The 16,446-nt window shown below is 40.3% G+C and overlaps 1 protein-coding gene across 1 annotated transcript; it reads left to right on the top strand.

Annotated features, from left to right (window-relative positions):
- Positions 1 to 1,091: 1,091 nt before the first annotated feature.
- On the top strand, positions 1,092 to 6,093 carry RPRM (reprimo, TP53 dependent G2 arrest mediator homolog). The gene has a single exon (XM_054549371.2). The coding sequence runs from the start codon at positions 1,771 to 1,773 to the stop codon at positions 2,098 to 2,100; it is 330 nt and encodes a 109-aa protein (XP_054405346.1). The 5' UTR covers positions 1,092 to 1,770; the 3' UTR covers positions 2,101 to 6,093.
- Positions 6,094 to 16,446: the final 10,353 nt, after the last annotated feature.

The raw sequence follows: 16,446 nt of genomic DNA, 5'->3' as shown, positions 1-16,446 counted from the left end.
CATTCTACTTTATGATAGTCATGAAGCAGTGCAAAAACATTTAAGGAACACTCTGAAGATGGAATAAATGATGTTTTAAGAAACAGAAATAAGAGGATTTATCAAGCAAACAGAATGAAATTAAGAGTAGAGTTGAAAATGGCAAGACAGCTACTATTTTTCAGTTTTATTTTATTTTTAATTGACAATTGTACATATTTATGTGGTACAAAGTGATATTTTGATACATATATACATTGTGGAATGATCAAATCAGTAATTAGCGTACGTATTATCTCAAATTTTTATCAGTTCTTTCTGGTGAGAACATTTAATAGAAAGTAAATGTAGTCTATTGAAAGCTCAAGTTACTAGTTTCCAGCTGTTACAGCTGAAAGAAAGAGGGAGGAAGGCAGAGAGTAATGGGGGAAAAGGAGGGAGGGGAAAGAAAATAGAAAAGGGGGCGCTGAACATGCAGTATTCTTTCAGAGTTAAGAAACAATCTGACAGGTTTATAGAATTTCGTTGGAACCTACAGCAAAATCACAATGGCTGAAGCGTCAACCAGGCCTATAAAAACATCTGTGTTTAATTTAAATGACTAAGGGTGAAATACATCAGCTTATGGAAAATGGGGAGGGCTCCCAGTATTTGGCCAGCGTTCTAGGTGATGGATGTTGATGAATAATTCCCTTAAACAACTGATTTACTGACAACGGATAAAATGCTGGAAGCACATCCAAAAACTCATCTGCAATTAAAATTACAAGCAAGTGGTCACTCTGTTCACCTCCTTTACCAGAGAGGTGACCCTGCTCCCGGCAACCACCTCCACCCAAGGGCCACAGAAGAACTCCTCCTTCCTCTAACCCCCTTTCCTTGGCCTCAAACCTCACGATAAAACCTGCCTTGCTGTTTCCCAATCGCTTTTGTAAAGGAAGTTGGGTGTAGAGCTCTTCTTTCTCCCTCCCTTCCTTTTTTCTTTCCTTCCTTCCTTTCTTCTTTCCTTCCTTCTTCCATGCCTTTCTGTCTTTCCAAATTCATTGCTTTGTAAGAAACATTCTCAGATCACCTCCACTCCACTAGAAATCCAACGCAGGCGAGACAGAGTCAAACACAGGCGGTGGGCGGGTGGCCTCAGCCGGCACCATCTGGCACCTGCGATTCATCGCCACTTTCCATCCGCCCAGAGGTCAGGGGGGCAGCAGGCAAAGGACACGCAGAGCTGGTGTGTCCCAGTTCCTCTGAAACTTTCAGCTGACCGCACCCTCCCCCGACAAACCTCTTTAATCGTCCATCAAGCTAGAAGAGTACAGTGACCTCTGCCTGGCTTTTGGAGTTTGCAAAAGAAGCAAGCAATAAAAAGCAAGACCAGGTTCGCCCGTTTGCTTCCTTCACCTCCCAAGAGCAGCGCGCAGCGCGGCTGTGCGGCCGGAAGGGGCCGCTGTTTGCTCAGCGCAGCCGCCCCGCCGCTGCAGCCACCGCGGCCCGCACCTCCCACGGCCGGGCTGGTCCAGCCCCGCCAAGTTCCAACAGCCCCCCCTCCAGCGAGCGCCGGGAACGAGCACCGCCAGGGCTGGAGCGGACGGCTTTAGAAGAGCCTAGCTGCTGCGGGCGTCGGAGAGGCTCCTGGGAAACTCCCCACGGCCCAGGGACTTTCGAAAGCAGAGCGAGGAGCCCTCGCACGCGCTAGTCTGCGAGTGAGCGCTCAGCCCGGCACCTGTTCCTCCAGCGCCACCGCCTTCCCACCCCTCGGACCCGCGCCGCTCGCGGCGCCCGCTCTTTCCTGCGATGAATCCGGCCCTGGGCAACCAGACCGACGTGGCGGGCCTGTTGCTGGCCAACAGCAGTGAGGCGCTGGAGCGAGCCGTGCGCTGTTGCACCCAGGCGTCCGTGGTGACCGACGACGGCTTCGCGGAGGGAGGCCCGGACGAGCGCAGCCTGTACATAATGCGCGTGGTGCAGATCGCGGTCATGTGCGTGCTCTCACTCACCGTGGTCTTCGGCATCTTCTTCCTCGGCTGCAATCTGCTCATCAAGTCCGAGGGCATGATCAACTTCCTCGTGAAGGACCGGAGACCGTCTAAGGAAGTGGAGGCGGTGGTCGTGGGGCCCTACTGACCCGCCCTCTGCCCCCGCGGCAACCGCTCCCACGCCTGCCCACTTTGCCAGCCCGACTGTGCCCTTCACTATCAGAGACTGGGCGAAGCAAACCTGTCGGAGTCAATTATTTCTCTCGACTTCGGCCTTTCGGAAAGAAGCGACCGGTTTCTCCTTCGCCCTCTGAAAGTCCTCATTCCTGGCAGTCGGAGGAGAGCGCCCAGACTTCTGGACTCAGCAGAAAGTGGCAAGAAGAGGGCGATCAGGGCGCAGAACTTTGGAAGCTGCTACTTACTTGGAATGCCGGGAGACCGACGGGGCGAAGGCCCTTCCCCACCCGCAGGTGGGCCAAGCTCTGGGGGCAGATGGAGAGGGCGGGCAGGGGAAAGACCCAGCGGCACTGATCGCCTTGTGACCGGAAGAGTGACCTGTTAAAAGCCACGCAGCATACTCATGGGGTCTCACAAATCCGTGTCCGGGTGCGCTCCCACTCTTCTGCTCCCCCTCTGCCCTGGAGGGGAGAGGCGATAAATACCTTTGATTGTAACGTGCCGTTTTAAGAGGTTTTGTGTTTGTTTGCTTGAATACAAATGTTTGATAAGTCTTTTTCTGCCCCAGTGGCCTGTTTGCCTGCCTGAGGAGTTAGTTTTGTCATTGTGGGAGAAGGGGTGGGGGGAGGGGGAGCCTGCGAATTTGAACGGGGTGAGTTGTTTCTTTTAGTGCATTTCCCACTGGGTCTTTTGGGAGGTGTCTAGCGTTCCTGCTGGCCCTGGGACAAAGACCCAGAATAGAACTCGTAGCTCGTGACTGCACGGTTTACGCCACAAAAGTGCTCTTGACATCCGTGACACCGTTTTGACTTTTTGTTTTTTTCTTATTTAACATTTCCTTAATAAATGCAACATTTAAGCCTTTTGTTCCTGGCCTCCTGGTGGTCATTCTGCGCTCCCCAGCAGGGGGGGAACGAGCGGCGGTGAGGAGTCTGGCTCCCGGCCAGGGCAATTATCCCTGGAGAGCTGCGATTCAACTTGTGGATCCCATGGAGGGGCGAGGGTGGGGCCAGACGGAGAGGCCCTGGAATGACTGAGAAAGAGCCCAACCTCAGGCACAGTAGCCGTCTTGGAGGCAGCATCCTTTGTTTCCTCTTATCGTGAATATTTTATATTTCATTTAGTCTCAGCTCTCAGGTAGGCGAGACGACAGGAGGGCCCCCGCGGGAAGATTACACTTCCGTGGCAGGCTCCGGCGGGAACACAGAATTACACCGCTAATGAAAGGAAGAGATGGCTTGGACAGCCTTTAGGGAGGGCGTCTCTACCCTAACCAACGTCAGCCAGGCGGCTTTGGGATGCTGCCCACGGGTGGGGCCGGGGGGCGGAGGGAAGGGGAATTACAAAATGCGAGGAAAAGTAGCTGCTAAGGTACACAGTGAAGTTAGTGACGTTAATGCTCCCTGGGGTAAACCATTGTTACTAAAACATGAGATGCATTACTGTCGTTGCGATATTACTTTTTCTAGCAAAAAGACCAGGTTAAAAGAAAGATTCAGCCTGTTCTTTGTAATTCAGTCTGCCCCAGACCAGGCAAAGGGTTGAGAGGAGTTAGCCAAGGTCCTGAATGTGGGAGATGAGTATTACAACCCCAACTGGGAAAGATATTTGGAGTAGAGCTACAGATGGCCGTTGACACATTTAAGGCTCAGAAATTCAACAGTGTTAGAAAGAAACTCCTGAAAACCGTGCCTGTGAAAATAACCCAAAGGATACAATAGCTTCGAGCATAAACTTGACAAAAGGTTTTGAGCAGTTTATTTTTATGCCTGGTACAGGATCCTAAATATTTTCAAGACTATAAAGAATCCACTAGGATGCTATATAGCAATTAAAATTTCAAAGACTTCACAATGGCAGCTATAAGAGTAACTAAAATCAAATAACAATAAAGTGTTCCATTTACTCAGAAAGAAGCACAACTGGTGTAAACAATGTTAATGACTCAAAGATTGGGATCAAAAGTTTTGAGTGCCTTTAATGTCATATCCACTATTAAGTGTCCATTTCACTCTCAAGTAAACCTTGTTAGAAATCACAACCTAGGATGGTTTTTTGAATTCTAATGGATATCAGGATTAAGAAAAGAGGATTTTGAAGTTTTGCTTGTTGTTCCTGTCTTTTAAACAGGTAAGGGTTTGTTTGCTTGTTTGTTGTTTTGGTATCTGGGCAGGGGGCAGGGTCAAGAGATAGTCAATAGGTAGTCAGCAGGAGTCTTGGAAGGCAATTTACTTTTGCTAACCGACAGGACAAGAAATGGCAATGTTCTATTTTGTAGACAGTTTCTGTGGCACCGAGTTAATCTGCTGCCTGCATGTTTCAAAGGGAGACACAAAGCAGAGCAATGGATTCTCTGGGACAAACCAGACAGTTAAAATTTAACTCAGGCTGTGGCTGCAACATCCTCTGAGGGTCCCTTCTTCTGGAAGATTTATTAGCTCACCTGTGAATCCAGTACTCTGGTAGAATTCGATTTGGGATTAAAAAAACAAATCAGCTAGAGTGTAGAAATCTTGCATTGTACTCTGCTGTGTATGGGCACATGCTTAGAGTTTCAGACACGCGGAGGCTGAAGGAGGAGTCAAACCTACAGGTCAATTTTAAATTGTATAGAACACAGGTTTTCATTTAAAACAGAAGTCCTGAAAGTCCTGAAAGTTGAGAGAGGAGCCAAGGTTGAAGACCTCTATCTTCTCTAACTTGTTCCTCTTAATATTTCTTCACACCTCTTTCCTCTTCCCTGCATCTCAAAAGCAAAATGCAATTTCTCTTTATCTCAACTATCCATATTTATTCTCTCACCCCCAGAAATTGTGCATGAAACAAACCAAAACCTGCAAAATGTAGTCCTTAGGTACAAAAGCTATGTGAACACAGCTTTGTAATCTATGATCTATGCACTACAGGGAAATGCACAGTCTGCAATGCACATAGCCCTGGAGACTATTTCCTGCCAACACTTCTCTCCAGCCCTTAGATCCATTTGTTACTTAGAGAGATGCCAAGTAGTTCTGGTTTTTATAGATGAGGCAATGTGTGCAAGAAGCTTTTTACACTCTCTATTCCCCGATGGCCACAGAGCAACCATTTTCTGGGGCCACACCACTCCCTCTTTCACTCTGCCTTTGACTCTCTTTGTCCCTCATTCTAACAACTGCTTTAAATGAAACATTTTAATCCTGCTCAGAATTTATGGAGTGTCAGTCCTTTCCCAGAGACATTCTCTATGAAAAAAAGGTTTTGAAAGCCACTCTCTGTGTTTCACCTAAGAAAACAATGTCAGCCTTAAGAGACCAGAAGTTTAGATACATAAATAATCAAACAGGCAGGTTCTACCATGCCACACTGAAGTCCACCATTTGGTCAATAATTAGTGGGAGTCCCTGAGAGAGAGAGACTGATTCCTCTAAAAGCTTGCTTGATCTGACATGGCCCAGGGGGACTTATCTGATATTTCCTGAAGCCCTTCTGGAAATACAGCAAATGCAGGGAGAAGTTTTCATGAGACACAGCTGGTGGATTAGTGGGATCTCAGGCTGGGCAGACAGCTAGTGATACCTCTTAGCTTAATTGGGTGGCCTCTGTATAAGTAGCTTAACCAATTGTTGATAAGTGTTCTTTTTCTTAAGATTGTTGATACGAATCTCCCCACTCTCTCTGAAAATGTAGCAAGAGCTTGAGTGCTGGACAGCTTTAGGGAAGTGAAAGCAGAGGTCACACTACCCTGTCAAGTCTGAGATCACACTAGTTCCTGATAGATGGTCCATGATTTCTGATTTCCAAGCCATCCTGGCTTCTCGCTGGATCCAAGTCAATCCTGCTACTGTGTCTTCCTATACTAACTCTGAATTAGGAAGGGAAAGACACACTGGGCTGAGATTTTAGAAATTTTGGTTCTGGTCACTAAGCAGCTGAATGGCCTGATTCCTAAAACAAGGAAGATGGGTTCTAAAGAAACTTCCAATTCTATGATTCCATTGAATTAATTGGTTTAACATTTTGTCTCTCTTAAGATGTTTCATAAATCTCTTAATTATGTGTCTTAAAAATATATTTTATCTTTCCAGTCTTGATCTTTTGTGTAGATGTTTTTCTCACAAAAGTCAAGTGCTCCTCTACTGGAAATAAGTTATTTACAATAATCAAAGCAAAATTTCAGACACCTAGCCAGGCCAGAGTAGATGATAGTTTTTAACCTGATAGATTACGCATGATCTCACCAGCACATTAAATTTCCAGGTCTCTGCGCTCTCAAAGGATGAAGCCAGGAAAGTAAAGCCCATTGTACTGGGGAGTAAGCAATTCTTCTAGGTACACATTCAGACTAATATGCACTGTTGTTTATAGAAACTACTAGGGTGTTTGAAGACTCATTAACATCCACTTTTTCTCCCTAAAGCATTTTTCCTTTTGAGTTTCTGCAACAGCACACAGCACCTGTTCCACATGCAGTTTAGAGCCTTCCTTAACCCTGGCTTATTTTACTTCTCACTTTGGGGGTTACAATGACAGGAAAGGATTCCAGGGTTCTGTTTGTTCTGTAAGACTCAAACCTAATTTGAAAGGCTGTGGAAGCATCAAGTCTGCAGCAATCCTCCAAACAGGAATCAATAAATATTTTTTCTACCTGTCAAATCCCATGTAGACCTGTGCACAATAGCTCAAATGGGATATGTTTTAAAAGCAGCTGCCCCAGTAGTAATTGTTTCCTAATGTCTGAAAAATGCTCAATAGTAAGTTGTTTCCACGGCCAATCTCACTTTGTTCTCATTTCCTGATATTTCTGTGTTGTTTTAAATGTTTAAAAGACTTGAAAGTCCAGGATTAACTTTCAGAAAAATTAATTATATATTATTATTATCAGTCATGTATCATTTATGGTGATCATAGTAACATACTTCGAATTTATATGTATACATCTTTTTATTATTATTATTATATTTGAGAAGCTTAAAATACTCCAGACAGAGCTCCTCTAAGGACTGTTGTAAGGATAACTACATGTATTTTTTCTTTTTTTTTTTGTTATTATACTTTTAAGTTTTGGGGTACATGTGCAGAACATGTAGGTTTGTTACATAGGTATACACGTGCTGCCATGGTGGTTTGCTGCACCCATCAGTCCGTCATCTACATTAGGTATTTCTCCTAATGCTATCCCTCCCCTAGCCCCCCACCCCCCGACAAGCCCTGGTGTGTGATGTTCCCCTCCCTATGTCCATATATTCTCATTGTTCAACTCCCACTTATGAGTGAGAACATGTGCTATTTGGTTTTCTGTTCCTGTGTTAGTTCACTGAGAATGATGGTTTCCAGCTTCATCCATGTTCCTGCATGTATTTTTAAATATTCCTCAGTCACATTGCAAACAGTGGCTTGCATCTAACCTAAATAACGATATATACTAAATGAGAATAAACAAAGGTAATTTTCATTTGTTTAACTATTTATGTATATTTTGAAGGAATAATGGATAGTTTTATTTTCTAAATATATTTAAGGGCATGCTTGCTGAAGTATTCTTGAGTGGGTAAATGCAGGTATAGAATGATCAATACTAAAAAGGTCAAGTGATCTGCAATAATGCTGGAACAAATCCTGCCCTGCCTAACCCCGTTTTAAAACTGGTTTCCATTAGATAGTAATATTTTATGACCTCATAATTCAAAGAGTTATATAGTGTTTCTCAAGCACTCATGTATAGATGGTACATTACTACTTATTACTGGAAAAAATGAGATGATGCCTTTCCATTTGAACCATAAAACACTGGCACAGACAAACATATGTAAGGGAAGGTATATAATCTACCCACAAGAGTAAGATAAGAAATTGTTCCTATTATTTCTAGAATTCATAGTAATATAAATATACACATATAATTATGCCATAGCCTACATGTTGGTATTTTTTATTACAGGGAGAGAAATTTATAGTTTTATTTTTTAAATATTTGCTTTGTACCCTCACCAATTCCTCTTTCATTATGCACTCCTTCCCACACCCACATCTAAAGATATACTGCCCTGAAAGAGCCATTGATTTTTATCAGACCAAGACTCCAGATGTCTGATTGCTTTGGAAAAAGAATCCCTCTGGGATCCAGAGTGTCTCTTTTGCTTTATTTATTTTCCTATAAATTAAGCAGGATCATGTAGTTCATATTCTAAGTAATATTGATTAAGGCAGATGCATGCGCACATATTCTCATACTCAGTGTTTCCCTTACTGTATACTCATGAAACATGTTTATTCTACTACAGACTAGAAATGAGCATCGCACATTCCGCATTCCCCAATTCTTTGTTTTACATTATTTATTTGTTTACAATAAAACAATGCATAGGATACGTTGCAAGTAAATTGTCTCAAAATGTTCAGTAAAGAAGATTTATTTGAAGTGTCTGGAGTCTTACAATACATCTGTATCTCGAGATATATGCTTTAATCTTCGTCTAAGAATCATAAAGGAAAGAAGCTGAAACCCTAAGAGACAGAAAAGTCAAAGATTATATATTGCATAGGCTTGAAAATCTTTAAAAGTTAAGTTAAGAGAAATGAACTGGGACCCTAAATTTGAAGGAGGTCAGTGAAAACAAAAAGAACCTATCAAGTAAAGTCTCTAGAAATTTACAGGCAGATTCTAAATTCTCAAAATGGTGGTTAGAAACTTTCACATTTAGAGGGCTTAATAAAAGGATCAAAGACTGCTGAGAGGAAGGACTAAACATTGTGAGAATGTGGAAGGCTGTAAATTCCTTCTCTATTTCTCTTTTCTTCTCTGTGGAGTCTTGGAATGATTGCAAACATCCTGTCCACTGGCTGAGTTTTCTTATATCCAAAGGAGAAAGAGGCCTTGCCAGGCCTTCTTATATTTATCATCAATAAATATTTATTATTTAGTATCTATTATAGTCATGACTCTGCACTAGGTACTAACTTAGACCTTGGAAGTTTGGTGCAAAGAATCATGGAATTTAAAGAGGCCTTCTGTGCTAATATCCTATCTTCTGCTTAATCTGTTTGCACATGTCCTTCAGGATCTATCTGTGTGAGCCACACACTCTCCTGGTTTCTCCCCTTGAAAATGAAGTACTCTCTACCCTTCTCTATAATTAGCATGAGGCCTGAAATACTCAAACAATTTAATTTGACTTTTCCCCATGTCTTCAGGTAGCATACACAAAGCTGGCTCCACTTTACATATTCAAACTCAAGATGAACATGAATATGGAAGGCCTGAAGAAAGTGCTCCAAATGAATATCTTGAGGCTACTTATAATTTTCTACAAATTCAGCTCAGGAACAAGTGTTTTATTCATTTCCCCTACTGTGAATTTTCAAGGACTGAATAATTAAGAAGATCAAGTGTAAAATTTCCTCCCCTACATTCCATAGATGAGCTTTCTAAGGAAATGACACATTCTTCTTTTAAGTAACATTAATGTCTCCTAATATCATCAAAGTTCAAGCTAGAATGGACTTTATTAATCAAGAATCTTTGGGTTACAATCAACAAAAATCTAGCCTAAGCTAATTTTAAATTAAAAACAATTTATTGATTCATGTAACTTGTAAGTTCCAGGATACAGGTGCATCACGCGTGAAAGAAGCTGATGTCTAGTGTCACTCAGGCTCTTTCTCCATCTCTCAGAAAATCTCTCTCCACATGGTAAGAAAAGAAAAATACATGGATGCCCCTGGGCCCACACTCATATCTCATTAACTTAATAACCCCAGCAGAAAGAGATTTTTTTCCTGGGAGAACTCTGGCCCAGTTGGCATCTTGTGTCAATTGCTGAACAAACCACTGTGACTGGGTGGCTGCAGGAAGAAGGGTGTACTCAGTCAATGACCAGTGACACCCTTCTGGTGAGAGGAGAGAGAACATGGGGGAGGAGAGTTGGTTCTATTCAAACCAATCTTCTGTAGCTCCTGTGAGGATACAAGGCCATGCATCCTCATAGGAGAAGGAATTCTAGTATCAAAAAAAGCAAGAGGCCTGCTGGAGGACCTGTAACAATGGTCACCTAGCTCAATGGATCCAAAGCCTAGAGACAGTATGTCATTTCCCACGGTTCTACACAGCTAGTCAATGGTGGAGCTGATAATGGGATCTATGTCTTCTGACTCTTAATATTTCTTTTAAAGCTATTTATTCTATCAACTATTTCAACAAGGGTGAGAAAAGAAAAAAGACTTTTATAATTTTTTTTCAAGGTTCTCTGTGTTGAGTTGATGTAGCTCCAAGTGCCCTGGACAATAGCTCTGAATTTCTGGGGCAGGTATTGCCACCACCTTGCACCTGGTCATTTGGATCAGTCATTTGACATCTCTCTTTGATCATGAGAATAAAATCATCTGCCTTCCCTGGACCTAGCTAAGTTTAAATATTGATTTTATATGAAATGGTAAATTTTATGTTAAAAAGTTAAGCTCTGTGACTTTCCATGAGATGGATAAAATACTCAGCATTACCCAAACTGATTTAACAAACTTATTTTGATGGAGCCTTTCTCATGACCCATCTTGCTTGGAAATGCTGCCCGGTAAGCACATGAAATACTTTTTTTACTTTTCTTGGAAACATTCCTAATTCTGTTTTTAAATTGCTCCTCATATCCTAACCCAGAGAGTTGGCTTAGCTTTCTCATGCGCATGGAAATTGAACCGTCATTGTTCATTTCTTTGGGTTTGCAGCTGCTTTGCCTGTTCCACACTTCTGATGAGGAAAATTACCTTCCTAACTGTGACTGTCTGCTTTGCAAGTATCATCTCCCCCTCTGAGACTTGCATTAGTGGACTTCTTGATTCTTATTAACAGGTGAGGGGATGGGGTTGCTGATGGTGTGGTTGGAAGAGAAAATTTCTCAACCATAAAGACTGGTGTGTAGGAGTTTGTTTCTCATGCAGCTCATCACCACAAGTAAACTCATCTCCTCTACAAATTTCCAGCTGTGAGACCTGAATCTGAGGCTGGAGGCACAGTGTTCTCAGTAAAGCATCTCTGTGTTTGCAACATACTTAATGGCCTCTAAGGCACACTTGTACACATATAAGAGAGCACTCTCATTTTCAGACAATATATCTTCTTTTCCTTGGCATGATGGTCCTCCTATATTTGGACAATTTCTTTTTCAGGAATAACTTTACGAAAACAAATAACTTCCAATGGTTAATAACATAAGCCATTCTCCTCTAGACATGATTTACTTTGTGAATAATTCTTGATTGCTTTATACCCAATAGCTAATTATCCAGTTATTACTCAGCGATAGTTTTTCTATACCACTAATTTCCTCAGTCAGTGTTTGGTAGTCTCAAGATTGGACCACTGTGGCAAAATTTATTTCACAGTGATTTATAACATTGTGTTCTTACTATGACCCAGTACACCGTGCGCTACCCTACTGTATTTGAGGAGAGGTCTCCAAGCCTACTTGGATTTTCTTTTTAAAAATTAAATATTTAAGATTTTTGATATTTTCTCAATGAATAATGATTTATTTTAAAATGTTCTTTAAAATTCTCTAATATTTAGAATGTTTATAAGTAGAAAATTTTAGAGATGCCAAAGCAAAAACTCTGGTAAATATCAGATGTATCATTTAAACAATAACAATACATAAAGAACCAAATTATAATACTGAAAACTTGAAAATTGAAAATTGAAAAGTATTCTCCATTTCAAAGGAGAATGTGATGAAAGATTCCTTTAGATTTTTTGTAAACATCTACTTCCAAATTAAAGTAAATTCATATCTGTATGTTATATGAGATTATATGCCTCAATAATGTTGTATAGAGACTAAATTTGACTGAATTCTTTGCATTTGGTCAATGTACTTTAATTCTCCAAAATCATACTTCCATTCTACAAAGCAAACAAAGATTTCACGGACTATTGAGATAAAAAGCCATTCAAAGGATGAACCTTGGCAATTTAATGTTGAGTTCTATTTCATGCTTAATGTGCTGTGTAGAGAAAGAAAGAAAATGTAACAGTGTTCCATGATTCAATGATTTTTGAGATAAGAATATTTTCAATTTATGATTCCATGGTTCAGAAAGAGTGCATAGACGCTGAAAGAGTCCAGTGAGACACATTTTATGACCACCAAGGGCATTGTCTTCTTAGAGTCTAGGTTACCTGGCATGTAACAGTCACTTAATAAAGATTGAGTGAAGTTACAGAGTTTTAGTACTCCTGCATTTCATTGAAATTATATGCTGGAATATTAGACTATTCTATAAACTCTGCTGACTTTCTTCTATCCTGTTTTCAATTAATAAATGAAAAGTTTGTATGTTAAGATCTTACTTCCACACTGATTCCAAAGTACAAAATCACCATATGATATGGTCTTATTTTCTGATTCTCCTCTCACTGTTTTCTTCTAATCGGATTGTATTGTTGACATGGATAATATTCAAATTCTGTTCATGGAAACTTGGTCAGCATCAAGTAAATTCTTGTTGATACTTATCATCATCCATTTAGATAAGTGATTGACTGCAGTTACTGCTAGTATTAATCATATTTGGTATTTTATGGATGTTAGTTCAAAGTTTTCAGAGTGATGTAATTCTAGAAGTTACATCATCGCATTCCCATGAAAAAGAAAATGGAGGGAATGAGGGGCTAGTAATTTTTCCAAGGTCATACAGGTAAAATGTTCTTATGCTAATCTAGATTAAAGATGTAAATCTAGATCTGAGAATATTACAAACAGCATTTTCCTCTCTGCCATTCTGCTAATTCTTTTGGTGAAGGATGGACAGTAAGGACAGTTTCAACTTTCTCACACACATGGTGCTTTGTCATTAACAACTTGGATCCACCCGTACAGCTTTGGGTAATGATTTCATATAGAGGATACACAGAGAAATTGATCATTTTGGTAGATCTAGAGTTTGCTAGTAGAAAATGGCTCTAGGAGGTGGGGATGTAGATTTTAGGAGGAAATTCAAAATGAGCCTCAACTTGTCCAATTATATAGCCCCTTACTTGGAAATGTATACAGGTTAAAACATATATATTTTCTCTTTGGACTCTAATTATAAAGGTCTCTAATGTTCACATATATCATGTTGCTTAAATCATTTTCATTAAACTCCACCAATAGTATAATTTTGACTAAAATGTTTTATTCGAATATGTTGGAGCTTATTTCATGATATCAATGAACATGCCTCATAGTTAAAAGACTTTTTTGTGGACTATCTGTGCTTGCAAAGTTATAATTTTTTTATTGAGCACTTATTACATATTTCCCCTATTCTGACACTTTCCATGTGCTGGATCACACACATGGGAATGAGGTAGTCTCTATTCCCATTGCTGAGGAAATTGGAGTGCAGAGGGATAATATGTTTACTGACCACATTTAGATACAAAAAGACTCTGGGAGACCTGAGTATTGGTCTGATTTTAATACGCTAAAACTTAACCCAGAAAAATACAAGGTCCTGTATTTGAGTCTAAAACAACTGCCCAAGTACAGAATGAGAAAAATGTGTCTTATCAACAGACTATAAATATAAAAGATGCAGAACTTTTGCTGAAGAAGAAGCTCTAGAAAAGTCAATGGAATTTTGAGGATGCCAAAAATAGTGAACTTAATCTGCACTGAGGGAGGCACTGAAACTCATTAGAGGAAAGCAAGGATCCAGCTCCCCTCTGTTTTTGGATTATTACAATCTTAGAATGGGTTCTGGGCCTAGTACTGAATTTTTACAAACTTGTAAACAAACTCAGATATATTCAAAAGAAAACAACTAGAAAGCAAGGGTTCCAACACTATATTAGATGAAAAATGATCAAAAGAGTTGGCAGTATTTACCAGTGAGGAAAACAATAAATAAGGCCTCAGGGATAATATGATAGCTGTCCACCAATATCTGAGGAACTGACACAATCAGGGGGGATTACATTTATTTAGTACAACCCGAAGTAGTAAAACTGGCAAGAGTGAGTAAAAGCAGCTATAAACAGAGGATTCAAGTCTTAACAAGCAAGATCTTTCTAATGGTTGGAGCTTTACAAATATGAAATGAACTGCTTTGAGAGGGAATAAATTCTCTGATACTGGATGACCATGCAGAAGAGATATTGCAGCAGAGATACAAAAATTAGATGGATGGTTAGACTGGATCTTTGAGTTTCAATCCTGTGATTTTTTTTTAATTCTAGGCTCTTTCCTTTTGAACAAGAAAGAACAGGCACCTGGCAGGTAGCTATGCTGTCTGATCTAAACAAGCAGGAGCCTGCTCAGGGTATTTGGAGAAAGCCCACCCTGAATTAGGAGATTTTGGCCGTTATTGAAGTAGCAAGACCTGTATACTTTCTCACTCACATGTGACTTTTTCTTACATCTTCCTTATTGTGCAAAAATCATCTTTTATTTCACCTTTGCCATATATATCATAAATTTCTGATCTCACTTTGAAACAGGCCATTCCTAATTGATTTGTCCAGAAGTTACACTCAAAATGGCTTTGCGATTATTTAACTGAAGCAGGTGCAGACATAGCCTCTCAGCTTTCTATAAGTTCAAAGACTAGTCCTTACATTAAGCTCCCTACCTCTAAAGGAAAATTAAACTGGCTCAGAGGCATCTATTTATCCAAAACAAAAGGATCCTTGAGGTACAGACTCATGGATTTAACAGGATTTTGTTTCCTTACTATATGAGTAAAAGGTGTTAATGGATAAATCATTCTTTCTAATCTGGCACAAGATGTAGTCCCAGCCACACTAGATAATCAAATGAAATAAACATTTTATTGTTACTTGGGAAGAAAACTTAATACCTTTATGTCACAAGGCTTGAGAACAAACACAGAATCCAAGTCTGTAATTTTAGCATTCTATTTCAGAATCTGCACAGAACTGCAAAGAACACAGACCATGCTCTGAAGGATATGAGGTTCTTGCTAGTGTGCTCTTGAAACTCCAAAATCTCTTTCAACAATACTGTAGTTGCATACTATGTCATACCTCCAAAGAAAAATAGTTAGAAAAAAATTTCCAACAAGAGTAATGTTTCAGGCTAGACTCCTCTCCAGGTGGTAGAGGCATTCTTAGTAGACACAGACATGTGGAGACATGAAGACCACCTTTCTGAATGCTGATTGATCCTGTTCATCAAATTGGAAACAGAGGAGGTAATAGACTTCATCACTGTGGAGGGGACCACTTATTAATTTTGAATCAAAATCAGTACTCTTGGAATTCATACTGTTAGAATTCATGCCTATGTCTAATCCCTGGCATAAGAACTGTAGATATGCATCTTCCAGTATGTAACTATCTATTTCTTGTATAGTTTATATTATTCTTCATACATCACCTGCTTTTTATTATTTTTTATTTCAATAAAGAAAATGTTACACTTGCATTGATTAAATATCTGCTTAATGATATATTTTATATTTCGTAATAAAACAAGACCATGGAATCATAAGACCCGAGTTGTCTGTTTCTAGGTGATATCACCCTTAAGCATAACTTATTATCAAAAATGTTCTGACCTAATTTTACAACATGGTGTGACCTTACAGTCCTGTATTCCAAAGTCACTGCAATCAGCATTGTCATCTTGATATCTTGTTTAAATACTGCTCGCTATAATATAATTTTATGTCCTGTCCTCAGAGTGGCCTTTATTTTGAAATTTTGCCAAGAACAACATTGTGAGTGCTAGAGTTTGATTAAACATAGCCCGGAAGAATGTCTTTCAAAGGATACATCTCACCCAGTTTCCATTTATAAAACACAAAGTAGCATATGCTTTGCAATGACAATAAATCATCTTCAAACTTAGACTTAAAAATAACAGACGATGTGGTCTTAAACTCTGATCAGAGAGAGAAATGCTTCCTAGAAGGAATCTTGTAGTTTATCCGTGTCATACATCCCCTGGGCACCTGGAGGCACAGTGATGGTGTGGGAGAGGATCCCAAACATGTGGCTAACGTACAAAACGGGTGCTCAGGACTTTCTCAGCTCTGCTGTATCTTCAGCCCTGAGACCTCAACCTAAAGGCTCATTTTTGTCCAGTTTCTGAGTCAATTTTGACTAAAGTAGAGCACATAACAGTAGCTTCCAGGTGACCAGCTAATGGGATCTGATTGATCTTCAGGTACCTGGTGTGCTTAAGGTGATGCCTGCACAATCTTTTGTCCAGAGAACCACAGCTTTTCCACCTGAAGTCCACTTATTTGTCTAGTCTACTCATATGTCCTGGCTTCTGCTGCACACTGGGCTAACCCTGATACTGCTGAAACTTTCCTCTTCCAGGGAACTGGAATTTCA

This window comes from Pongo abelii, chromosome 11 (genome assembly GCF_028885655.2).
Source record: "Pongo abelii isolate AG06213 chromosome 11, NHGRI_mPonAbe1-v2.0_pri, whole genome shotgun sequence".
In the NCBI taxonomy this organism is placed as follows: Eukaryota; Metazoa; Chordata; class Mammalia; order Primates; family Hominidae; genus Pongo; species Pongo abelii.
Note: the sequence above shows the minus strand (reverse complement) of the source record. Positions and strands in the feature narration are given on the sequence as shown.